This window comes from Candida theae (assembly GCF_024610275.1).
Source record: "Candida theae strain CBS 12239 chromosome Unknown scaffold28, whole genome shotgun sequence".
Lineage (NCBI taxonomy): Eukaryota > Fungi > Ascomycota > Pichiomycetes > Serinales > Debaryomycetaceae > Lodderomyces > Lodderomyces theae.
In genome coordinates this window covers 45,770-71,343 of record NW_026261496.1, presented here as the reverse complement: position 1 = coordinate 71,343, position 25,574 = coordinate 45,770, and the positions used below count along the sequence as shown (strand labels likewise).

Below are 25,574 nucleotides of genomic sequence, written 5' to 3'. Positions count from 1 at the left end.
ATAAAAATAAAAAAAATCAGTTTATAGATGGGAAAAAGCTATCTGCGTACCAGCAGAACAATCAAGAGAGCCAACCTCTTCAACAATCCCTGTTGAAACTTATCTAGATAAAATTGGTCATCAAATTTTGAAATCAAAAATATATATGTATGCTATACAAATAATACGAAATGAAGGAGAAAATAATGTGAAAAACACTCTTGATTTGGTTTAGCGATATTTAACCTCCGAAACCATACAAGGTTCTACCTTGTCTCTTCAAAGCGTAAACAACATCCAATGAAGTAACAGTCTTTCTCTTGGCGTGTTCAGTATAAGTGACAGCATCTCTGATAACGTTTTCCAAGAATTGTTTCAAAACAGTTCTGACTTCTTCGTAAATCAATGCGGAAATACGCTTGACACCACCTCTTCTTGCCAATCTTCTGATAGCTGGCTTTGTTATACCTTGGATGTTGTCTCTCAAGATCTTTCTGTGTCTCTTAGCACCACCCTTTCCTAATCCTTTTCCTCCTTTTCCTCTACCAGACATTGTTGATTATTATAGTTATTTGATATGTGTGGGAATATATCTATTGAGATAAGATAGAAAAAGAAGAATAAAAATGGTTGATGATAAAAATGGGAAATTGTTGTGATATTTAAATAGTAAAAATTTGTTGATGGATTGAAATTGATGGAATAGGGAGAAATAGAAAGAGAGAGAGAGAGAGAGAGAGAGAGAGAGAGAGAGAGAGAGAGAGAGAGAGAGAAGGGGAATTGGTGCAAGAGAGGATGTGTTTGTGTGTAGCGCGACACAAGAGTCAATGAATGAGGAGAGAGAGAGAGTGTGTGTGTGTATGTGTATGTGTATGTGTTTGACTTGGACATAATACAAAAGTTGTAGCAGAAAGACTCTTCAACCCAAACCGTGTCTTGTGTGTGATACGTAATACTCTCGTGACTCTGTGTTCTGTCTTTGCCTTCTCTTCCCTTGATAGTCTTCGCTACTCTTGTTGTTATAGGGAAAGGCAACTTCTTTGCACAACAAAGGAGGGCTATGTGTCTTTTGTTTAATGTGCAAGACGCACTGGTACCATATTTTCGCACTAGTCTAAGTTTTACTCGTGCTCACGTATTATCATTTTTCTTTTGTTGTGAGGATAAGTTGGGAGCTACCATTCTCTTTCTGATAGCTGCAGAAGCGACAGAAGAAGTCACAAAAGAGAAATTGCAACTACACCTCGCAAAAACAACTCTTCATCTGCGGTGTTGCGTTCCCACTAGTGAAACTGTAAACAAACACAGCGATGCATCAGCGACATCATATTAACAAAACCTAATATATAAACTTCATCAGGCCCACTCTTATCGCATTCCAGTTTAAGTCAAATTTTTTTTTTCCTTTTTTTCATATTATTGCTCATTACTTACAAAAATGGCTAGAACTAAACAAACAGCAAGAAAATCCACTGGTGGTAAAGCCCCAAGAAAACAATTGGCCTCTAAAGCCGCTAGAAAATCCGCCCCATCTACCGGTGGTGTCAAGAAACCACACAGATATAAGCCAGGTACCGTTGCTTTGAGAGAAATTAGGAGATTCCAAAAATCCACTGAATTGTTGATTAGAAAGTTGCCTTTCCAAAGATTGGTTAGAGAAATTGCTCAAGATTTCAAGACTGACTTGAGATTCCAATCCTCTGCTATTGGTGCTTTGCAAGAAGCTGTTGAAGCTTACTTGGTTGGTTTGTTTGAAGACACTAACTTGTGTGCCATCCACGCCAAGAGAGTCACCATCCAAAAGAAGGATATCCAATTGGCCAGAAGATTAAGAGGTGAAAGAGCTTAAGCGGTCCACAACTGTGACCTCTTAGCTTTGATGACAGATTAGAGAATTGGTAATGACCTTGATGGCTTATTGATTTTCAGTTCGTATTGGTTTGTTTCTTTTCTTATCATTTTGGTAGTTTACGTGTATATTAATGAAGTGTTAGATATTTTTTTTCTAAAATTGGGGTAGAACTTGCTTTGAGAACTTTTTTGCGTCGCCATCTGTAAATCTGTCTCTTTTTCTCTCTCTATTTTTTTGTTTTTTGTTTTTTTTTTTTGTTTTACTTAACAATCGCGTGAAGTCTAAATAGCAATCTCAAAAGATTTTTTGATTTTTATTTTTAATTTTTTATTTTTTTTTATTTTTTTTTTTCACACATGATACTTTGAAACTCCACATTTCACTCAAAGGAAGAAAAGTCCTATCACCTTGTATTTTCCAATCATGTCCGACTCATCCGTTAAACCACCACCATCACTTTACGAGCAACTCGATGCATTGTCCGTTTCACCTATCCCCTCAGGAGTATTGTCTGGAGCTTTATTCTTGAAAGCATTAACCAAGACATCCTCAGCTGTATCCATACCCAACTCTGGCACATCTGGCTCATCGTTTGCATTCCACAAGACATTGGCAGCGTCAAGACCCACGCGATTGTCCTGTACCTTGTTTGGCTCAGCTATGGCCTTGGGTACTTATATGATGGTTGATGGAGACCCATTGAATGCCTCTGGTTTCAATTTCGCTTGGCTGACTTTGTACTTGATTGTGAATGGTAAATCATCAATCCTGTCTATTTTCAAAGGAAGAGTAACTCCAGTTGCATTGTCGGGTATAGCACTCTTTGATGCGGCCTTGTATGGAAGAGAGTTTTTCTGGAGCAAAAGAAGTCCTTTCCAACAGTAGCACCTCTGTTGTGTACAAGTTATCCATTTAACAATAGACTATTTTAATCTTTACATAGTATGTGTAGTATCTTTCTCGCTTGCTCACCCCCATTTCAACGGTAACAACCCTCGCTCATTACAGTACTCCTTTATATGTCGATCGTCATACAACTCAATAAACTGTTGGTCCATGGGTCGTTCTTTGGGGGCTGCAAATTTCCTATACTCATCAAAGATTATAGTCTTGGACCAGTTTTGCAAACGTCGTAAAACTCCAATTAAGCACCCAGTTCGGTGCTTACCTCGATTGCAATGTATGAGTATGGGCTGGTTCTCCGGGTCAAGGACAATTTTGATCGCCTGGGTGATCAAATCCAGTGAGATTTTAACAAATGGCTCTTTGTTTCCTGACATCCCCAATTGGAACAACTTGACATTGTTACTTTCGAAAAACTTTTGATGAAGATCGGGGTAGTCTTCTGGTATAAGACATAACACTGACTTTAGTTTGAGTTGCTTCAAGAATGAAAAGTTTGCAGGTTGAGGAAAAGAACTTCTGTAAATTGATCCAATCACCAACGAAAAGTTTTCGGGTGGGGTCAACGGTTCATCATCGACATCAAATTCGAATGATGTATCCTCCTCAGCCACAGCACCTGCAGTTTGATTTGTCTTTTTGCGGTGCTTTTCTTCGTATTCCAGTTGGAGTCTCTTTTGCATATTGATATCCAACTTGTCGTCCACGTCTTCATCATACTTTTTCGCTTCTTCCTCTTCTTCCGTTGTGGCTGCATTATTTTTCATCTTCTGCAACTTCAACTCAGCCAACTTGGATCGCAATAGCGTGCTTTTAGCATCGGATGCAGTTGCAAGGTTTGTTATCTCATCTTCTGCATGTACATTGTATTCTATATCACCTTTCGGACCCTCACTCGGTAGGCCGGGTATGTCTTCGTCCATCTGAAATGGACTGTAAGCATTTTCAGTCATGCAGTTTGGAAGAGCCTGTGCTTAGTGGTGATGTGGATCTCGGCAGCTGTTAATTTCCTGCCTTCCTTATATCTGTCGTAGCTTAACCTCTTGGTTTATAGCAGGCTTTTTAGGTTGAATTATACTGCGAAAGTATACTTTATGGATTTAATGAAGTGTGTTATCTAATGATACGCTTTGCAGTCAATGATGTTTGGTAATTTGTCCCTTTTATCAATATGTAAGAGAAAAAAAATTTAAATTCGGCTTCTAGACTCCTCTCAGTAGTGTAACATTGGCCAGAAAAAGGAATTAAATGTCGTGTTTATCAATGTCATGAATATTTTTGACACATCGAGTGCCAAACCTCTTCTCGAGATGTTTTTTTTTTTTTTTCCATAACTTCAATCAAATCACAGGTAAACACAACATGGCTGCAGGGACAAAGAGGGGGCATGATAGCGGTCGTGCTGCTTCTGTCAGAGACAGGAATGCCAAGCGTGGAAGGACTGAATTGAGAACGGTGACTAGAACTGCTCAAAGACCAAGAAAAGGTGAATCAAAAGAGAGTCATCTGATTCAGACAACCGAGGATAGAGATGCCTCACAGGACATTGATCATAGCGAGGAAGAGGAGGAGGAATCTGGCGAGGAAGATCTTAGTGGAAAATCATACTCCGCGTTGTTGACTCTACTAAAGTCAAACGACAAGGCAAAATCTGAGCTGGAGGAAAAGCCAGAGACCATTCAGCAAGACCAACACGAACAACATCCAAACACAGAAGATGATGACGAACTTGCTGGTGAAAACTTTGACGAAGACCAAGTGGAGTCGGAGAATGAATCGGAGAATGAATTGGAGAATGACGAAGAAGACTTGCCAGATGAGGTGGCGACTGACCCTTTCGAAGTTCACTTTAATCAACCAAGCGATGAGTATTTAGAGAAGGAAGAGAAGTTGGTGTTGATAGAACACAACAAGTGGACTGCTCTGTCGAAAGAGACGTACAATGACTTGTCATTGAGCTCAACTACATTATCTCCACCCGGTGAAGGCATCACACATGTAAAATTCAAACATCCAACCAGCATTGAAGATTTCAAGTCATTAAAAATGAGAGTCTTGGATGCATACACAAGTGAGTATGGAAATGATCTCACCACGTTAGATTCGGTACTTTTGCAGCCGATTTTAAACTACGAAGACGTCAACTATCAGTACAAGACGTATACAAACAAATCATACAGAAAGCTCTATGCCATGCACGCGTTGAATCACATCTACAAAACCAGAGATCGGATTATTAAAAACACAGCCAAATTGCACCAAGCCCAAGAAAACAACCAAGATTTAGAATTGAGAGACCAAGGTTTTACACGTCCAAAAATATTGATTCTTTTACCATCGAGAGAGTCATGTCACACTTTGGTTGAATTGTTGATCAAGTTGTCAGGTACTACACAACAGGAAAACAAAAAAAGATTCACTGCTCAATTTCATGCCAAAGATGTTCCTAGAAATAACAAACCACAAGATTTCCAAGACGCATTCAAGGGGAACAATAACGATTACTTTTGCATTGGGTTGAAATTGACCCGTAAGTCTTTGAAATTGTACTCCTCTTTTTATTCATCGGATATCGTCATTGCCTCGCCACTTGGGTTGTCGATGATATTGGAAAATCCGGACAAGAAGAAGCGTCAATACGACTTCATCTCATCGATAGAGGTGTTGATTGTTGATAGAGCCAACCAAATTGAGATGCAAAACTGGGATCATGTAAATACAATCATGAGGTATATTAACAAAGTTCCCAAAGATTTCCATGATGCTGATTTTAGCAGAATCAGAATGTGGAGTATCAACGATCAAGCAAAGCTTTTGAGACAAACGTTGGTGTTTTGTGAGTACTTGACTCCATCTATCAACAACCTTGTATCATCAAAATCTTTCAACCTACTGGGCAAGACTAAATTTAAGCCGATTATAACTTCTGAAACAAGCATCATGAACTCCATTGGTATCAAAATCAAACAGGTATTTCAAAGATTTCCAAGTGAATCTCCAACCTCTGACCCAGATAGTAGATTCAAGTTTTTCATCAATGCAATACTTCCCAACTTGTTGAAAACTACGTCTTATGAAGATGGTATCATGATCTATATACCGTCCTACTTTGACTACCTTCGTATCAAAGACTACTTCAAAACATCAACAAAGTTCAATTTTGGGGCTATTGATGAGTACAGTTCTCAATCCAGATTGACAAGAACCAGACACGAATTTGCCAATAGCAAAATCAAAATCATGTTGTACACAGAGAGATTACATTATTTCAGAAGATATGAAATCGGTGGAGTTAAAAATATAATCATGTATGCACCACCAACAAATCCTATATTCTATAAAGAATTGATTCGGTTCATCGCCAAGTCAGTATTCAAAGACGAATGTGATTTGAATTTGGTCACTGTCAAGATCCTCTATTCGAAATGGGACGCAACTGCCTTGGATCGGATTGTGGGTAATGAACGTGCACCAATTCTTTGTCATTCAAGAAATGAAATGTATGAGTTTAGATAATACGTATACGTCTGTTTGTTATAAATCAAGTGCTCAAAGTGTTGAAAGCCATGACAAAGCAGCCAATAGCAACGTAGGGGCTCAATCTCTCTCCGATTCTTGCAAATTTGTAAAAAACACTCAACATTCCTGTTTTCCTGTTATCTAGAAGTGCTGGTGCAACGCTGTGAACATATGTACAAGTGCAAATAAGGAGAAGAAGTACTTGCAAAAGTGATTGGAAGTTGAATAATGCAGACTATGGAGCGGGGTTAGTAGTTGGGAACACGATATCATGTTGAACGTTGACATACCATTGTTGGTGAATCAAAGAAACGTGTAAGCAAAGCAATGAACAATAATTTTCTTTACAAACATTTTTTTTTTTTTTCTTTCTTTTTCCGAAACGCTACCGAAACCATACAATTTTCTATTCTATTATACAAACCTTTTCTTTTCTACTTAGCCGTCATCATTCTATCAACACGAGCAGGAACATCAAACTTACCAGCAATGATTTCATAGAATTGCAATCTTGAACTATCACCCAAATTACCACTGCCCAACTGCTCTTCAAACTCCTTCACATTGTGAATCTTGTACGCATCATGGGTTTCACCTTCAACACCGCCAAACACCAGCAACAATTTCGTCCATTTCCATAACCCATTTATATCATTATATGACCTTGTTGGGCCTAGGAGTTTCCTCTCAATGGTGTATCCATCATTGTTCAACAAAAACACCTTGGGAAAATTGTGCAAAATCTTATGATATCTGATAAAACTGGAAAATTCCTGCGCAGTCATTTGAGCGCCACCATCTCCTTGCACCAAGATTATACGTCGGTTCAGACCCAAATCATTGATTGCCATTGTGGCACCAAATGTTGCCGGCACAGCATACCCAATTGATCCATAACACCAACCGGAAAGAAGCTGTACGTTTGGTGCAAACTTGATATCGGTTACACCAAAGCTAAATGACATTGTGTCAACAATGAAAAAGTCATTTGGTTGCATGTATGTGGTGAAGAAGCTGTTAATCATTGATTGTGGACAGTAAGAGCTGTCTGTTTTGGAAGGTACATGCACGTTTTGAGGAACGTACTGATAAGTTGACTGCTTGACGGCAGTTATCTTTGATGTGTCCAATTTTTCAGTCAAATTTTGCAAAAATTCATTCATGGAAAACAATTTCTCACCGGTGAATTGCTTAATGTGATGTATTGCGTTATTAATTTGAATGTAATCGGGGTGAACAATTACTGTGTTGGCGGCTTTCGAAAAATCCCGAGTATAACCACCATTATTCATCTCTGTGTCATACAATCCCAAGAGGAGCAACAAATCGGAGTTTTCAAACAACAATCTTACTTTGTCATCGGAGGAGCCTGCTCCCATGTACACGCCAACAAAGTTTGACTTTGTTTCATCAATGTTTCTTCCAAAGTTGGAAGAGAATAACTTGACGCAGTCGGGCAACTTTTCAACCAAGCTGTTGAGCTCTTTTTGTGCTCCAAATCTGTTGACAAGACAGTCAGCAAATAAAGTTGGATCTCTGGATTGGTACAATAATGACAAGATCGAGTCTGTAATTTCATTCAATACTGTATGTGCCTGGTCGGTTCCTTGGTATTGTGACAATGGTGAAAATGGATATTCATACAACACATTCGAAGCTGTGATCATGTCAGGAACATCGCAAGGAATGAAAAGATATCCTGGTCTCCTTTCTTGAATAATTGTTCTCAAAACTTTATCAATTTTGGTTATATTGTTGGAAATGTTTTTATCTAATGACTCTTGGATACATGACACACCATCAACCATCTTTTTGTAAACATCGTGGTCAGGAGGAGAAAGTGGGTCGTGGTTAGGAGTCAAGTGGTGCATATTCACAATTTTGTTCTTTGCCTCCTCGCGTTGTCTCAAGGAAGTTGTCCCCACAATGTGCAAAACCGCGCCATATTCAGTGTAAGCATTGGCAATACCATTGATAGCCGATAATTCACCTACGCCATAAGTTGAAATGAAAACACTCAAACCGTCAATGGCTTTCGAATAAGCGTCTGCGGCGTACGCACCATTCAACTCGTTACATGTGTTAATCAATTTGATGCCCTTGTGCGTAACCAATGGGGAATAGGCGTGCTCAAGCAAGTTGAGGTTAAAGTCACCGGGAATTTCAAACACCGTCTTGAGTTTGGGGTTTGCTTGCGCTATTCTGAGAAAGATGTATTCCCCAAGTGTGATGTGTTGAGGTAAAAGAATTGGGATCTCATTGTCTTCTGTGACAGGTGGCGTGACTGTTGTTGTTTCTCTAACCGGAGCCATGTTTTGTAGTTGGTTTTAAAGAGATATTGATTGAGACATAGCGGTAGGATTACAAGAGCAAATACATATATATATATATATATATATGTATATGTATGTATATGTAGCTTGGCTACCTACGCATTTGCTCGAGTGTTGCTGAAACTTTGCAACAACAAGCCGAACTAGGCGAAGTTGTCTCTTGATTTCGGCTAGTATTGTTCTCGGTAATCGACGGTTTATTTTTTCTTGCATTACCCCAGAAATCCGAAAAAAAAAAAAAATGAATTGCTCTACAAGTTCCCCTCCTTTCATGCTCCAACGTCTGTCAGGGCTTTCCGTTGCATAGGATGCAGGATATTTCCACATGAGTGACCTCGTGTAGGTAATGTCATTCATTGGCGTTGCAGCACTGGAAGAGTGTATTGGGCATAGTGATGTAGCGGGGAAAGCTTGGACGACAGAGTGGCCGAGTGTCGATCATCCCTGTGGAGCACTTCTGCAGAATGGCATGATTAGGCACGGCATCAAAATTGCTTTCGGTTGTCGCTAGAGGCAAAAGTGTGTTCTATGTCCGTCGGTTTAACGAGGAACTTCATTTTTCGGAGTTTCTTTGCTACACAGAATTCATTTTTGCAATCATTCGGCTCAAGGTGGATAACACGGTTTTTAGAATGAGGTCTTTTAATAGTTTCATGTAAACATTATCAAGGTTTCTTCGCCCGATTGTTGAATCATAATAATGATTCGAGCTTTATATACCTAAACGATGGTTGTAAACTGATGATTTGAATACAGTTAAATTTTCGGATTGATAATTCGGGTGATGATCTCGCAAGAATGACTTGAAACCAGCATCATTTTTGTAGCGGTGGCACTTTGGGGCACCATCCGGTCTCTGTCTGAGCAATACAGAGGGCCGGAAAACAAGCGATGCTGCAATTAACACCAATGAGACGAGATAGATTCGTCGAAGCATATCCATCGGCAAAGAGGAAAAAAATCGATGAATGTGCAGACAAATTTGGTAGCACTGTTTTAAACAAAGCCTAACTGCAAAATGAATTTACTCTACATATTCTATTCTCTATTTCTCATCGACTTGCTCAATATCAGGCTTCTCTTTATCTTTGCTTGAGTTGTAAAGCACAATATTATTGTCAAGTGCTCCCGCTCTTTCTTGTCTCCTGTACAAGTACAAAACGGGAATAGACCAAACTGCCAATGCAAGCCCGGACGCGGCAGTGAAACTGTAACCCTTCAAGAATCTTGGCGCCTCAACCGTCTTCCACACCAACACTGAGATCCATGCAGATGTCATTTGCCCAAACATACTGCAACAAACCAAAATGATCTGTCGCTCGCGTACATCTCTTCGACAAATATCCCCCAAGAACGAGTAAAGCACGGGCGAGGAACTCCAACCCCAATATTGCATGCAAAAGGCAAACCATTTGGCACCCTCGGGAACATCCCAAATTGCAAGCAAAACATTACCAATCACATTGAACACCTGCGAAAAGATGATTGCTCCATACCGGCTCTCGAGAAAATCGGCAAATGAACAGGTCAATATCAACCACAAAAGGCCCAATGCTGGGGTTAAGGACGTGTAGTCCTGCAACGTGCCTCCAGTGAATCGAGGGGTTTTACCATCATCTTTTTTCAAAGATTGCAACCACAATGGGTACGCACCAGAAGTCCCGTTGGAATTGTTCCAACAAAATGCAGTCCACAAAGTCAATATGTAGACATGCCAAGAGGTGGCAATTCTTTTCCATAAATTCCATTGAAAGAAATAATAAAACGCATTTTCTCTAGGTTTGGCATCCTTCTGGTCCTTTCTCATTCGTCTTCTGGCAATTCTAATGTCATCATCGGATAAAAAGATGCTGTAACAATCTTGTGGGGTACCAGGAATCATATAGAGTCCAATAACACCCACAGCAAAGCTGATGATTCCATCCACTATGAAAATCCATTGCCACGCGTCATATCCATTGACCCCTCCCAAGTGTCTTTTTATTGCTCCCGAAAGAACCCCCGAAGTCAAGATTCCCAAGAATTGCCCCATATAAAAGAACCCAGCTCTGCGAGCTACTTCACCTGTGCTTGCCTTGAACCAAGAAGCGAATAATGAGTGGTAGGCAATGTAAGTGGGTGCTTCAAACGCTCCAATAAAGAAACGGATTGCTTTGAGGCTGGGGACATTCGTCACTTTGGCTGTGCAAATAGTCAATACTGACCAACTAAAGTCCAAGACTGGGAGCACATAATTCAATGGAAGGGCATAAAAGATATACATGCAGGGAATTTGGAAAACGATATTACCCACTGTAAACATCACTTGAGTATTGATAAAATCGTTCCCTTCCATTCCAATTGCCTCTTTGATACCCCCGATGTATGCGTTTGTCAAATTTGTCTGGTCGAGGTATTTTACCCAATACGCCATAAGCGAGTAGAATGTCAACAAGATGTCAATTTTCGTAATCAACTTTTTCTCCTCGGGGGTATCGTCGTCATGGAACCATTTGAACCACTTCCTCTTCCTTTTCTCCTGAGTAGTCACACGATACTCGTACTCATCAAAGAACTTCCACCACGGACGGTCTTTCTCGTCACGATACTCAATTTCCGGCTCCTCCTCCTCCTCTTCCTTCCTGGAGACTGAGTGCACTTCCAGTCCAGTGAGTACTTTCGCAGTACTGTCGTCCTCATTTGTGAGCACAGTTTCTTGATCGGTGGGGTCGATGAAGTTCCCATTTTCGTCTTCATCGACGATTCTTCTCACGGGTAGAATACCCCACTTGAGCCTTTGTAAAGGGGTAATCACGGCAGCCATTACAGGTATAATAAATTCTTAAAGCTGATTCATGCAGCCACCTTTTTTAGGTGAATTTGTTACGTATATATATATATATATATACGTATATGTAAGGTTTCCGCATAGCTAGCCCGGTTAATGCAATTCTACGACCATTTTTGTAGCTGTGGCGTCAGAGTGTCTCAAATTAAATTTCAATTTTGCAATCTAATTTGTCAATTGTTGACACATTTTGTGTCTGCAATTTACGATTGACACTTGCACGTGACTGTTGTGCACCCCTTAGAAGAAAAATCGCACAGAGCTAAATCGGGTCGAAAAGAATAGATGGGCCGAGATAAAAGCCTTATTGTAATCGAGAAATACATGGGACATGCCCAAAATCTACACTCAGGATAAAGGAGGAGCAGGAAAGACGTCATGATTGGTTGCATTTTGTTTGCACGGCGTGTGAATGGAGTGTGTCGTCGCTTTGGGATAGCTCAACTCACCCGTGGAATCGTTGCCGTGCTTGACTTCAACTCTATTATATTTCAAAACGATTTGATCGTTGCGGTGTTTTGCACATCCACGTAATCTTTTCGAATCTTATTGAGGTCTTTGCTTAGAACTAGTAAAGATGCACCATATACAGTTGCTGCTCGGCAAGAGTTGAGACTTTTCCAAAATGGTTGACACTTAGCCACACGTCGCCACGTGGGTTAAACCGCAAGAGAAGTGAAAGAAAAGTCGGATTTTGACGGTTCCGCGTGCAAGCAGTCATTACCATTACAAAGAAGGCACGTTTTACCTAGGAAATTCGGGTGTAGTAAAGAGAAATGGCAAAACAAAAAAAAAAAAAAAGGGAACGAGGGGTCAGAGATGAGAGAAAAACACACGAGGGGTGGGTGCGTGCGTGCGTGCGTGCGTGCGTGCGTGCGTGCGTGCGTGCGTGAGTGAGTGCGTGGGTGTGTAGGAGAAAGGAACGGAGTTTGTTTACGCTTTCTTATTGTTTTATTTTATTTTTTTTTTTTTTTTTTTGTCTTTGCGTTTCACAGAGTGGCTGAAGTCATCGTGCAACACATTACTCGAGGCAGATCAGCCACCAAGTTGCTTACCATTATCTCAGCAAAGGTAGGAGTGTTGCAGAGTTGTGTATAGCATTAATTGTGCTATTCGCAACGCTAGTAGATTAAGCTCATTTCTCATCATTACTACTGGGGTATGCCATGCCCTATGGCATCGCTACTCTACTTCGCAGTCAAATGGATTGTACACTCACTATTCAATAGTCCTAAACCAGTGATCTTTGCTTATCCTGTCCCTCTGGGGGGAAAAGATAGATTGGAACCACTCTACAAAGACAAGAAAATCGTATTCTATTGTAAGAACCATGTTCAGAAGTTGAACAGAAAAGTAATTTTTCCTTTTTACAAAAAAACAAAAAACAAAAAACGAAAAACAAAAAACAAAAAACTAAAACAGTTATATCATACATTCCTGATTTCTTTTTCCTTTTCATCTTATCTTAACCCTATCTTTCAGACCTCAGTTCTAAGCAACGGCACATTTGCAACTTCAAAGGTTACACTCATCACTATCATACATGAAGAAAATAGATTCATCAATATGGAGGTCAATAATTCATCTACAGCACATGTGGTGAGTAGTGGCCCAGAACTTACTCATCACGACCATCACAAGTGGCAACAACAACAACAACAACAACAACAACAGCAGCAGCAGCAGCAACAACAACAAGTACAGCAACAGCAACAGCAAACTCATTCACATCACCAATTACATCATCTTTCAAAGGACATGTCTAACGCCCAGCTTCCGCCAAATAACGCTAGTGCTGATACACATCAGTCACTGCAAAATCCACTCTTTGAACCCCATCTGTCCACAAATACACTTCACAGAGTGACTTTCCTTGACTCTGGGAAACCCCTCACAAAGGCTGATGTAAACAAGGAACAAGATTGCGCCCCGAATCATCCACCAATAACATCACTTACAAATGACGTGATGCCAACTGAATCTTCCACAACGACAAATCAGCTCACGGGAAGAAAAGCAGCTCGATCTTTACGAATATTCAGAAACATAGGTCAAGATGGAGCGACTATGGAGGAAGAAGTACCCAACGAGGGTAACAATCAAGTAAAGTCATCATCATTGGCAGAACAACTAGGTGCAACGGAGACTGAACTCGAGCCGGTATCATCTGCAACTTATATTCCTCATACTCCAGCAACATTGGAACACAATCGTGCCAATTTGGATGAAGTTGTGCCTCATGAAATTCCTTCATCTGTCGCACCAGTGTTGGCTGTGCGGCCTCAACACTTGACTGCTAATTTGGAATTTGATCACGGCCTCAACGGCGACATCACCAAGATAATCTCCATATTGGATCAAAATAAAGCTTCTGAGAGTGATGCTGAGAATAATGGTTTTGCTTCGCCCACTGTTTCGCGCGTGTGCAGTCCCAGTAAGGAACTTTACGAAGCGGACTTAGTCAATGAGTACCGGAAGCTAGCCGATGACAAAGATTTAAGTGGCTCAGGCTCGTCACCAGCAGAGACGGAATTTCCATTAGCTGTGGAGTTGCGACCATTTAAGAATAAAGTGGGTGGGCACACTGCCATTTTCTCATTTTCCAAGGAAGCCGTTTGCAAAGCACTCGTAAATAGAGAAGATATTTTCTACGAAAGTATTGAAATCCATCACCCCGAACTTTTGAAATTTATGCCAAGGTATATTGGCGTTTTAAATGTGCGATATTCTAGTTTAATCAAGGAGAATGACGACATTGTGGAGGTTACATTGGACGACAATGTCGAGCAACAAGATCTGAATTTTAATGAAGCGCAAAAACTACGCCGCAAATCAGGAGAGGATATACCCCCTGAAGTTGTTTTAGACGACAATATACACATCATACCGGAGACCTTGTGGAAACATTATTCAGAGTCCATGCCATCGCCTAAATCGTCGCTTATAAACAGTCCCAAACAAAGTCCAATTCCAAGTTTAACCAATTCCCCTTCACAGCGGCCAAATCCGGGATCAACGTTGGTCAATACGGAATTGCAATGTCAAGTTTTACAAGAAGTCTTCCAACCATTGAGACTCCATGATGAGTTTTTTGAGATGGATGAGGATAGAGAGGTGGGTGTGCATCATCAACGCACTTTTTCTCAACCAAGTGAAGACCAAGTGTTGCTACGCAAGCACACTCGATTTGAACGCTTTATCTTGCTTGAAGATTTAACATCCCACATGAAGAGACCTTGTGTTTTAGATTTGAAGATGGGTACAAGGCAGTATGGTGTTGATGCATCTGTCAAAAAGCAACAGTCGCAAAGACAAAAATGTTTGACAACAACGTCACGAAAATTAGGTGTGAGATTATGTGGGCTCCAAATTTTCAAGTATAATGACCAGAGGTTGGTTAGAGATAAATATTTCGGCAGAAGAATCAAAATTGGAGTTCAGTTTTGCAAAGTGCTTGCGAAATTTTTATACAATGGCAGAGACGTCTACTCCATTTTACTCCGCATCCCGCTGTTGATCGACCAGTTGCAGGCATTGTATCTGATATTCAAGAACTTACCTGGATATCGCATGTACGGGTCCCTGATTCTTTTGATGTACGAAGGTGGAGCTGCTGCTACTACTACTACTACTACTACTCAGAAACAAGAACAACCAGTCAGTGTCAAGATTATCGATTTTGCTCAGTCAGTTATATCTGAAGAAGAAAAAGAGCATGTCAACATCCCACCATCGCATCCGAATTTAGTGGATTATGGCTATTTACGAGGAATTCATTCATTAATCTATTATTTTTCAAAGATTTTCCAGATCTTGACAAAGACAAACATTGGTGACGTTGGAGGGATGAACAATTGGATAATGAACCATAAGCACGAATTGGACGCAAATTGTCCCTGGTTGGATGATTATGCTGAAGTTGAAGGTGAGATTGATGGTGGTGTAAATAATATTGAACTTAATGACCCATTTAATGTTGATTTTACAATTGATGAAAATGATAAAAATATATCTGAATAGAGGATGCTTTAATAAATGTTAAAACTAAGAGGTGGTGCGTGTTGGCAAGTTCTGTAGTGTCTACCCCGCCGTATTCTACTGAGGTGTGGGGTGCATAACGGTGTTTTAACTGGTAATCTGGTATGACAAGGTACCACGTTGTTTTGAGAAAAATCACGAACAGTGCAAGTATTAGAATGGTCAAAGCTGAGAAACTGACATACACCTCCAGTTTGGCTCCATATTACTTCGCCTCGTGAAGTCCGTTGTGAACTCAATCATGTTACACAATACATATACTCCACGAACTTACACAAAACACTGCATCACTAAAAATTTTTGTTCGTTTGCTATTACGTAACTTTCTTTCTTTTTTTCTTTTTTTTTTGGTTTTAGATCTCTAGAAAATGGCAAAGAAGATCGATGAGGTTATCTGTAATGTCATCAGGGACAGCTTTGACAAAAAGGTATTACATTGATTTGGTTTTTGGATCTTCTCTGTTACAACCTAGCATGCGGAAGTGACTAATAAATTATGCGGCGCTTCTTACATGTTGTATGTATATAATGTTATGTCTTTTTGCCGAGGAAAGTCAAAAAAAAAAAAAAAAATTAAGCTACGACAAACAAGAAACAAAATAAAACAAAATAAAACAAACCAGACAAAACAGAAAAACGAAGAGAAAAAAAAATTAATGTCAAACCAATAGCTACATAGAGAAATAAATCAATAAAAGCCATTCACTTTTCCCTCTTTCTTTTCTCTTTAAACGCATACCCACTGTTCCTCTTTACGACGACACTGACAACTTTACTTTAAACATGCCACGTCGTAACAGTAATTTCCCATCGGTTCCATTAATCGCCACCATTGACATTGGTACAACGTCAGCCAGGGCAATTTTATTTTCGCAAGAAGGGCAAGAAATCGCCAAACATCAAATTGAATACTCCACAACCGCATCAGAAGCACCAGAAAACTCGCAAAACACCGAACAGTTTAGAAGAAGATCGTCTTTGCTAAGACACGATGAACCTATTTTCTCAGCTGAAGGTATTGCCATTTCCATAACGGACAATGTTGAAATTGAAAATAACAAGTCGTCAGTAGGGCCAACTTTGAGATTCCCGCAGCCTGGATGGGTGGAATGTATGCCGGTGCACATATTGGCCAATGCTGTTCAGTGTTTAATTGCATGTTTGATCACCTTGAGGAAAATCAACCAAAACCCCAATTTGAAAGTCAAGTACAAGGTTAAATGTATTGGTATTGCCAATATGAGAGAGACTACAATTGTGTGGTCGAGAAAGACTGGTAAACCGTTGAGTGGGGGTATCACTTGGACTGACACTAGAACCGCTGAAATTGTTCAGCATTTGGAAAAGATGATTGATGAAGATAGAAAAGCCGAATTGAAGGAGAAAACTGGATTGCCATTATCCACGTATTTCTCAGCGGCAAAATTGAGATGGTTGTTGGATAATGACGATGTGATCAGAGAAGAGTATGAAAAGGGCGATGGAAATTTAATGTTTGGTACTGTTGACACATGGTTGATTTACAACTTGACCAAGGAAAAATCATTTGTTACTGATATCACCAATGCATCAAGAACCTATTTCATGGATTTGGAAACTCACGATTATGATGATGATTTATTGGATTTCTGGGGTATAGATCCAACAAGAATCCAATTACCCAAGATTGTATCCTCGTCGGAGCATTATGGTGCGTTTGCTCCTCCCAATTTATCCAATTTAGGATTCCATAATAAAATCACCCAGGAAGCTTATGATATTTTGAAAACAATCACTGGTGTTCCAATCTGTGGTTGTTTGGGTGACCAGAGTGCGTCATTGGTGGGACAATTGGCATTGAAGCCCGGCTCGGCCAAATGTACTTATGGTACTGGTTGTTTCTTGTTGTACAATACAGGTACTCGTAAATTGATTAGTTCTCATGGTGCATTGACAACCTTTGGGTTCTGGTTCCCGTCACTTGATGGTGCTGATGGAAAACCACATTATGCTTTGGAAGGTTCGGTTGCCGTTGCTGGTTCCATTATTCAGTGGTTGAGAGATAACTTGAAGATGATTAGTAATGCCAAGGATATTGGACCATTGGCGTCACAGGTGGCAAATTCCGGAGGTGTCGTTTTCATTCCCGCATTCAGTGGGTTGTATGCGCCATATTGGGACAGAGGTGCCAGAGGTACGATTTTTGGTATGACGCAGTATACATCCTCGTCGCATATTGCAAGAGCAGCGTTGGAAGGTGTCTGTTATCAAGTGCGTGCAATTTTGAAAGCCATGGGAAGTGATGCTGGTTCGTCGGAGGATTTCATGGAGGAAGCACGCACATCACAAGAAGATTCTCAACCTTTATCGCAATTGGCTACTGATGGAGGTATGTCGAAAGCAGATGAGGTGTTGCAAATCCAAGCTGATATTTTGGGACCTTGTGTCACTGTTAAACGTGCACAAACCGCTGAATGCACTGCTTTAGGTGCTGCGATTGCCGCTGGTGTCTCGTTCAAGAATGAGGAGGATCGTATATGGAAGGACTTTGATGATGTTGTGGCTAAGATCACTGGTAACTATGATGAGGCTAGCAACACTTTTAAAGCGGAGTTGCCTGATGCTGATAGAAGAAAGAATTGGAGACGTTGGGAAAAGGCAATCGAAAGAGCCCAAGGATGGTTGGATGAGGATGACTGAGGGGAGAATAGATGAGTTAGAGACTATGAATGAGATGATTGAAATGGATATTATTAGAAACAAAAAAGCTTGTATAGATGATAGAATAGACAAAAACTGCTAATATAGGTTTTTCTTTTGTGTACTAATCAAAGGAGGAATCGTAATCATCGATGTCAACTTGTTCATAAACCAAATCAGTTTCTAGATTGTCAATGTCAAAGGAGTCATGTGTGTGTTTGGTACCTTGCTCTTCCTCTTCAAATGTGTTTGTCACTCTCTTATCTCTAACCGATAGCAAATTATCAAAAAACTGACTCGTTTGTCTAGTCAAGGATTCAAATTTATCGGAGTTGAATTGGGGCTTCATAAAGACGTTTCTGTCATCAGTTACACCGTCACTAGACCCATTATTGAACATCATTGATGCCTTCTTACCCATGGTGCCCATCGTAGTGCGACATTCATCAATAGCAGAAGTGATGAATGAAGTTTGACTGAGCAATGCATGTTTCAAAGGTGTGAGGTTCTTCAAAGGACTTGGCGTCTTGTTCAAGTCTATCATTTTCAATGGGCTGTTACTATTTCTTGCTGCCGCCAACTGTCGTTCGGTTTCAATTGATGCTTGTTTGTATATATCAAGTTGCGTCTTGCTGTGATTTCGTGATGATGTTTGGAGTAGATGCGAAGCATTGAGTTGTTGTAGTTGAGATTCTATTTCAAGAAGTTGTAATTGCTTATGGCTTAGTTTTTGTTGGTAGTGTTTAATTTGCTCTTGTTTGGCGTTGTATTGGCTCACGAGGGTATCCCTTCGTTGTTGAAACTGCAACGCATTTTTATCAGGGGATGAATTGACATGTCTCTGGTCTTGTTTGGCTGTTGTGGTAGTAGTAGTAGTCTTGACATTCACAGAGGTGGTGCCGGTATTGTTATTGGTGTTGGTGATTGGTTTCACTGGACTGGAATTTTTTCCAATGGGGGTGGGTGAAGGCTGTTGAGATGGTGCTGGTCTTTTTGGTTTCAAAGGTGACAAAACTGGTTTGAGTTTAACTGAATGGAATGGTAATGTTTCCAGGTTGATTTTGTTAGGTGAAGTGGCGCCTAAAACTCCTCCTGTTCCGGTACCTCTTCGACCGCTCTGAGTTTGTACGTTGGCATGTAGATCATGCCTCCTTGGACTACTAGGGTTGGACTGGATTAACGACATGCTATCCACTCAAGTTATTGCCACTTGGAAGAAAGGAAAAGAAAATTAAAACAAAGGACCCTCTTTTGCTCTTCACAATTGCTGTCTGAATTGAAGATAATATTGCCCAGTTGTGAAGGTGATACATTTTCCCCTTCCCTTTTTTTTTTTTTTTTGCAACTAACTGATTCCAGTAACAAGTGAAAAGTGTACATTTACATGCCCCGATTGGGACAGATTGTAAATAAATATCACTCATTGTGCAACAACCTTAAAGAGCTTTAAATGTACTGCATACAAATCTGGACGCAGAATGCGGCTTCCACTATATCCGCCTCACCTCCTGTGTACTCTATCTGCCACCAACGCTCCTTTGAAAAAGGGATGGCGTAGTTGAGTTAGTCTGCTCAGCTTCATGCTTTTACAAATAAGCTTAAAAAACTCATTGCAGGTTTGCACACTTGGAGGTTATCTTTGGAAACATGAAGAATGAGTATGCAAAACATAGTGCAAATTGAGCAGTTGTGCACTACTTCCTATACGGTTGTCTTCCAACTTTTTTTTTTTTTTTTTTTTTTTGCCATCCGCGCATCCTTTTGTATATTCAGTCTTGACAGAATTTGTAGGGGAACGGTTTAGCAAATGGTGTTTACTTTCTTGAGCAATTAAGGTTGCAAGAGTGGGCGTTTGGTATTGCCTGTGAGCCCACTTAGTGTGGTATTCCTAATGATTGGATACACTTCTGTTAAGGCCGTTGAAAGAATTGCATTTATCCGTTCATATACTCTTTAGTGCGTCAAAACCCAAATTTCAAGTAACAAAATAACAAACAGAAGAAACAGAAGAAGAAATAAAAACGATCTCCAAAACTAAATCCAGGATTTTTTTTTTTTTTTTTGATATAATCCTTCCTTTTCTTTCTTCCAATCCCCTATACGCTGAATCTTATTACTTGCAATCGGATACATCTTCTGACAATATGGCGCTCTTATTCAACTTCAAGACTTTTATCTTAGGTTTCGTCATCTACTACACAACCTACTTGCACTACTACAAATGTCCATCATTGACCCCAATCGTTGAGTTGGAACAGAAAATCTTGCACCCATTGAGCAACCAACACTCCACCTTGTGTGAATTGGTCAATGGTGGAATCGACAAAGCTCAACCTTATGTCAACAAGGTCCACACCTTTTTGGACAATAATGTTCATTCTCATCCATTATTTATTGAATACAAGGTTGAAGAATATATCCAATGTGCTCAAAACAGATGGTCTACTTATGTTTATCCATTGGTTCAACAATTGTACCAATTCACTGATGTTACTGAAACACGTGTTTATGATGAAGTCAGTGCTTACTACAAGCAAGCTGAAGAGTTTGTTCATGGTAAATTGAAACAAGATTAAAGAGGATAGTTTCTACAGAGGAAATGATTAACAAAGGTTCAAGTATAGAACTCTTTGCTCTTGGTTTTCCAATAATTCCCTAGTGTATAGTTTTTGTTGCGTTTGTTTTGTTGTGAATATACGTATAATTGAAATTACTGTGTAAGAGAGACCCTCTTTATGTATGGAATTGCGGCGTTTATTTAGAATAAAAAAAGAAAAAAAAAAAAAAACACTGAAAATTCACGTGCCGTGGAGTAAAAACCGCATCCGAGGTGTGGGGGTGGAGAGGGCCAAAGAGGATCTTGGACACATTGATAATCTCCAACACAAGCTCAGCACTGGTATACCTAAGGGAGGAACATGTCTAATGAGAATACGCGACTAACAGGTACTGGTGAATCTTTGAATCCTGTCTTCACTGAACAATCAAGACACAACCATCATCGAGATCACGATCATAATTATGATCACGATCACGACCCGCGACATCACAACCAATACATCTCAGCCCACACAAAACGACTATTGAATAGTCGGCACATATCAATGATCTCCATTGGTGGTATAATAGGCACGGGTTTGTTTATGGGTATTAGACAAACACTCACCAATGGTCCCATCATCAGTATAGTGTCCTACTTTTACATTAGTGGCCTTTGTTACTTTATAATCACCGCAGTGGGGGAAATGTCATGTTATATGCCACTCAATGGGTCTCTATGTCAGTTCCAGTTCCGATTCATATCGAACCCAGTTGGCGTGATGAATAATTTTGTGTATTGGATGAGTTGGTCAATCACCCTTGGGTTGGAACTAGGTTTGATTTATGAATTGCTTTGTCAGTTTGCGTCTCCACTGGGGGAGGAGATATTTTATTCGTCACAAGTTATGCTTGGTCATAAGACATTGGTGATTTTGTCTGCGTGGACACTATTGACGGCAGCTAATTTGTTTCCAGTGAATTACTATGGAGAAATCGAGTTTTTAGTAACGATTATCAAAATTGCGTTCATGTTTGCTTGGGTTGGGCTTAGCATGGTCTTAGTCACTACTCGATTGGGATTTGCTAATTGGACAAATCTTGATTTGATATGGGGAGTCAATGCAATTGAAGTTGTCGACAACCGAGTGATGAATAAGGTGGTAAATAGCCTTTCTTCATCGATTGTATCTTCGTGTTTCACTTTCCAGTCAATTGAATCGGTGGGGATATGTTCAGGAGAGATTGAAGATATAGGCCGCAATTTGCCCAAAGCTATCAGGTATATTGTTGTGAGAATTTGTGTTTTTTACATTGGATCGTTAACATTACTCACATTGATGATTCCAAGCAACGATCCAAGCATTATTAACAACAACGGCAGCAGTAGTAGTGATGGAAATGAAAACCTGGTTATGTCTTCCCCATTTGTAATTGCATTGGTGAATTGTGGAATCGGTAACAATTCCATCTTGATCCACGTTGTTAATTTCGTCATTTTGACATCAATGATATCAGCCGCCAACTCAAACATATATTTCGGTTCACGCTGCTTATTATCCATGGTGGAAGAAGGATATTTCTGGCGCACGTTTGCCAGGACGACAAGCCGTGGCGGTGTTCCGGTATACGCCATCCTACTCACTTCATCACTCGGATTGGTGGTCTCTCTACTTTCGAACTTGAAAAACATGGGCACATTCCTAACCTTGTTGATCAACTTGTCAGCTACTTCCGGTTTGCTTATGTGGCTTTTCGTTTCAATCAGTTATCTACGTTTCCGACAAGCTTTGGAATACAACAACATTGCCTACCATGATCTAGCATATACTTCGCGGTTTATCTTGCCAATGGAAAAGAGTGCTTGGGTGAGTATAATGAGCATCATCTTCATTATCCTTAGCAACGGGGTAACTAATATTTGGCAGTTTAGTTGGGACTCATTTGCTAGTTGTTACTTGACTCTGATTGTCGTTATTGTTGGTGTGTTGTATTGCAGTTATAAGTGGCAAGAGTCTGTGTTGATGCCAGTTGAAAAAATTGATATTTTTACAAGTCAATCAGCAACCGCATTGAAATAGAAAATAGAGTGAAATAGCATGCTTGTCTCAAAGTACCTTTTGTTTTTATTTGGTTGCAAAACTTTGGACACACGTTGGCAATTTTCAAAGTCGCAAAATCGTAAATCACGAAAAGAGAAGAAAAAAAATAAATTAAAAAATAAATTAATTAAAAAAAAAAGAAAAAGAAAAGGAAAAAGAAAAAGAAAACAAGTTTGGTTGTGCGTGCGTGGTTTCCATATGTTTACGAATCATAACATTTTCAATATCACTATATCTCATCGAAGGAAAGAAACAGAAAACTCCAACGGCGCAGAACAATAAACGTCGCTCCTTAGTTTGTAATTTGTGGGCCTTTTGCTAGTATTACACAATTCTCCAGTTTGAAACAAAACAGCGACTGGCCTCATCTACTCACGCTCATTTCACTGTCACACACCACGAAGATGACATCTTATAGACTTATCACTTTCGGCATAGTTGCTTATTTTCTATACGCTTGGACATTCGTGTGTCCTCCAATAAGTCTACTAACCGCAACTGATGAAGTGCAACTATCACCTATCAATTTCCATGTATGCAAAGTCAGTGATGGGTATATACGGCCATATGTACAGCCAGTCTATGACGCGCAAATCAAGCCAATACTTATCGAATTGGATGATCAGTGGCAGCTTAGCGGCCGATTGAGTCGTGCGTTGGATATCTGTGATGCATTTGATGAGAAATACGGTGTCAAAGCCGCATTGGATTTGGTATTTGATGGATTGACAAGATTTTACAATTGGTTTGAACATTCAGTGCTACGTTATGTACAATTATGGCTGAGACTTGGACTACTTAAAGCTTGGTATTGGATTAATGTGGCACGAGTCAATGCCGACCACGCTTTGCAACCAATTTGGACGTTTGTTGGTCAAATATTGCACAATGTTGCATCTATACCGATCGTGGGCCAAGTATTGACCCAAATCCAAGACGTTTATGCACAGTTGATAAATTCCCCCGGTGCTGCCAAGTTGCACCAACGTAGTTTGTTCATCCAGAAGGAAGTCAAGAATTTGATCAAGTTTGACGAATTTTCACCTCGTGAATTCAAGTCAAGTTTGATACATGTTGTCAAGGACTTGATGGGGCATAAATACGAGCAGGAGGAAGCTGAAGATGGTTGGGACTCCGAAGAAGAAGAAGAACAAGAAGGAGAAGTTGAGACTATAGTACTCACTTCGACTGTATCTGTTTACGAAGATGGTGCATTGGTTACTGAAAATCCTGAGCCTGAGTTGGTTGAAATATATCGAGAAATTGAGCACTGGCAAACGAAAATCAACAAGACATTGAATTTGGCCAGAATCAATCTTGAATCTGATTTGCAACCAATTTTAAATCGACTGATTGAAGCATTGAAGCCATTGGTTAGTCAAGAATTTCAAGATTTGCAACAAGTCAATTATAAACAGTATAAAGACATTCATGCAAAAATCTCTCAGATTAACAAAGATGTCGAAAAGATTCAAGCTAGTAACAAGACTATTCGAGTGGAAACTATAACCAGACAAGAAATTAGGGATGATATTGCTGAAAGCTATGCTTCAACTAAAAACTGCTCAACCAATGTACAGCAATTGCTTTCATCAACCCATGAACAGTTGTTGGTTGAATACTTCAATTTGGTTCAATCGACAATTGACATATTGGAATCATTTGCCGACTCGTCAATCAATGAATTCAACTCCAAGATCTCGTACTTGATCCAACAACAAGGTGAACAACTCGGTGATTCGCAGATATGGACAATTTGGAAAAACTTTCACCAAATCAAGGACCAATTTTTCCAATTTAGAGATGATTTATTAACAAATGCAAATTTGTACAAGAGAGATAACAAGACGTATGCTGCGAGTGCAATTGGAATGGAGAATTGGAATGACTATTTGAAGAATGTTGAGTTTCATTTGAATTTCCTAATTAGAGATAATGCTGATTATTTGCAATTGGTTCGTGCTAAGGCCAACTTGGCATTTCAAGCGCGAGAAGAGTTGATTTATGAAATGACTAATGGGGAGGTTGATCTGTGGGGTCAATGAGAGAGAGAGAGAGAGAGAGAGAGGCGCAGAGAGACACTGAGATACTGAGTTTGAAGTCAGAGTAGTTTGTGTGTTGGAACATTTAATCGTATAGGGATCAATGTATACTACGTGTTTTATAGTTTGTTGTTAGAATTGTAAGCTCTGATATTCACTATGGAGGAATGTGAATGATAAAACAAATACGTGTCTGTGTGTGTCTGTGTGTGTCATTGACGTTTTTGTTACTCTGTATGTCCTTTGAAAGATGAACAGTACATCCGTGGGTCTTTTCCTAATTAAGTAGAAGCGCTGTAAGCGCGGTGGAATAGAGAGAAGAAAAAAAATATTATCCCGACAGAAACTGCAATGGAAATGAAGAAGCAGCAGCATTCATAAACGACTATCAATTTGATAGGGCAAAAACCATAGTCAATGAAAATTCCTTGATAAAGGAAGGTATTTGCTCTCGCTGGGACCTCGGAATGAGCTCACTCCCCTCGGTTCGTGCAACCCAACCCAGCCGATGTAATAGCGGATAATTCACATTGATCCTTCCTTTGTTCCAAAAGGGATTTTTGAAAAATCCGACACCGACACAAAGTTTTTCAGAATCACTGTTCTTTTATTGTACACTCACACGACTACATCACACACAAAGAGTTGACAATAGGCAGTCCAACAAACAGAGACCGAAAAAAAGAGTGTATGAGATCCTTTTCTGTTAAAGCTTGTGTCGTATCTTTTCGTGGAGAATGAGAGAGGAGATGATGACATTAT

The 25,574-nt window shown here is 39.9% G+C and overlaps 13 protein-coding genes across 13 annotated transcripts; 8 read left to right on the top strand and 5 right to left on the bottom strand. All coding sequences in view use genetic code 12, as the record gives it.

Moving 5' to 3' along the window:
* Positions 1-220: 220 nt before the first annotated feature.
* HHF22 (histone) lies at positions 221-532 on the bottom strand (the record flags this gene model as incomplete). Its single annotated transcript, XM_051754993.1, has 1 exon — positions 221-532. One exon carries the CDS (start codon positions 530-532, stop codon positions 221-223), a length of 312 nt encoding a protein of 103 aa, XP_051606147.1.
* An 885-nt stretch (positions 533-1,417) lies between these two features.
* Positions 1,418-1,828, top strand: HHT2 (histone; the record flags this gene model as incomplete). Its single annotated transcript, XM_051754992.1, has 1 exon — positions 1,418-1,828. One exon carries the CDS (start codon positions 1,418-1,420, stop codon positions 1,826-1,828), a length of 411 nt encoding a protein of 136 aa, XP_051606146.1.
* Positions 1,829-2,254: 426 nt separating this feature from the next.
* Positions 2,255-2,716, top strand: KGF57_005380 (uncharacterized protein; the record flags this gene model as incomplete). Its single annotated transcript, XM_051754991.1, has 1 exon — positions 2,255-2,716. The coding sequence occupies one exon, from the start codon at positions 2,255-2,257 to the stop codon at positions 2,714-2,716; it is 462 nt and encodes a 153-aa protein (XP_051606145.1).
* An 83-nt stretch (positions 2,717-2,799) lies between these two features.
* SIW14 (putative tyrosine protein phosphatase) lies at positions 2,800-3,687 on the bottom strand (the record flags this gene model as incomplete). Its single annotated transcript, XM_051754990.1, has 1 exon — positions 2,800-3,687. The coding sequence occupies one exon, from the start codon at positions 3,685-3,687 to the stop codon at positions 2,800-2,802; it is 888 nt and encodes a 295-aa protein (XP_051606144.1).
* A 409-nt stretch (positions 3,688-4,096) lies between these two features.
* Positions 4,097-6,250, top strand: KGF57_005378 (rRNA-binding ribosome biosynthesis protein; the record flags this gene model as incomplete). Its single annotated transcript, XM_051754989.1, has 1 exon — positions 4,097-6,250. The coding sequence occupies one exon, from the start codon at positions 4,097-4,099 to the stop codon at positions 6,248-6,250; it is 2,154 nt and encodes a 717-aa protein (XP_051606143.1).
* A 437-nt stretch (positions 6,251-6,687) lies between these two features.
* Positions 6,688-8,565, bottom strand: ARO10 (phenylpyruvate decarboxylase; the record flags this gene model as incomplete). The annotated part of the gene is made up of 1 exon (XM_051754987.1): positions 6,688-8,565. The coding sequence occupies one exon, from the start codon at positions 8,563-8,565 to the stop codon at positions 6,688-6,690; it is 1,878 nt and encodes a 625-aa protein (XP_051606142.1).
* A 1,066-nt stretch (positions 8,566-9,631) lies between these two features.
* Positions 9,632-11,389, bottom strand: KGF57_005376 (SEO1; the record flags this gene model as incomplete). Its single annotated transcript, XM_051754986.1, has 1 exon — positions 9,632-11,389. The coding sequence occupies one exon, from the start codon at positions 11,387-11,389 to the stop codon at positions 9,632-9,634; it is 1,758 nt and encodes a 585-aa protein (XP_051606141.1).
* A 1,590-nt stretch (positions 11,390-12,979) lies between these two features.
* KCS1 (inositol polyphosphate kinase) lies at positions 12,980-15,433 on the top strand (the record flags this gene model as incomplete). The annotated part of the gene is made up of 1 exon (XM_051754985.1): positions 12,980-15,433. One exon carries the CDS (start codon positions 12,980-12,982, stop codon positions 15,431-15,433), a length of 2,454 nt encoding a protein of 817 aa, XP_051606140.1.
* An 801-nt stretch (positions 15,434-16,234) lies between these two features.
* Positions 16,235-18,130, top strand: GUT1 (glycerol kinase; the record flags this gene model as incomplete). The annotated part of the gene is made up of 1 exon (XM_051754984.1): positions 16,235-18,130. One exon carries the CDS (start codon positions 16,235-16,237, stop codon positions 18,128-18,130), a length of 1,896 nt encoding a protein of 631 aa, XP_051606139.1.
* A 124-nt stretch (positions 18,131-18,254) lies between these two features.
* KGF57_005373 (uncharacterized protein) lies at positions 18,255-19,316 on the bottom strand (the record flags this gene model as incomplete). Its single annotated transcript, XM_051754983.1, has 1 exon — positions 18,255-19,316. The coding sequence occupies one exon, from the start codon at positions 19,314-19,316 to the stop codon at positions 18,255-18,257; it is 1,062 nt and encodes a 353-aa protein (XP_051606138.1).
* A 958-nt stretch (positions 19,317-20,274) lies between these two features.
* On the top strand, positions 20,275-20,706 carry KGF57_005372 (uncharacterized protein; the record flags this gene model as incomplete). The annotated part of the gene is made up of 1 exon (XM_051754982.1): positions 20,275-20,706. One exon carries the CDS (start codon positions 20,275-20,277, stop codon positions 20,704-20,706), a length of 432 nt encoding a protein of 143 aa, XP_051606137.1.
* A 342-nt stretch (positions 20,707-21,048) lies between these two features.
* On the top strand, positions 21,049-22,749 carry LYP1 (Lyp1p; the record flags this gene model as incomplete). The annotated part of the gene is made up of 1 exon (XM_051754981.1): positions 21,049-22,749. One exon carries the CDS (start codon positions 21,049-21,051, stop codon positions 22,747-22,749), a length of 1,701 nt encoding a protein of 566 aa, XP_051606136.1.
* Positions 22,750-23,174: 425 nt separating this feature from the next.
* Positions 23,175-24,815, top strand: KGF57_005370 (uncharacterized protein; the record flags this gene model as incomplete). Its single annotated transcript, XM_051754980.1, has 1 exon — positions 23,175-24,815. One exon carries the CDS (start codon positions 23,175-23,177, stop codon positions 24,813-24,815), a length of 1,641 nt encoding a protein of 546 aa, XP_051606135.1.
* Between the last annotated feature and the right edge of the window lie 759 nt (positions 24,816-25,574).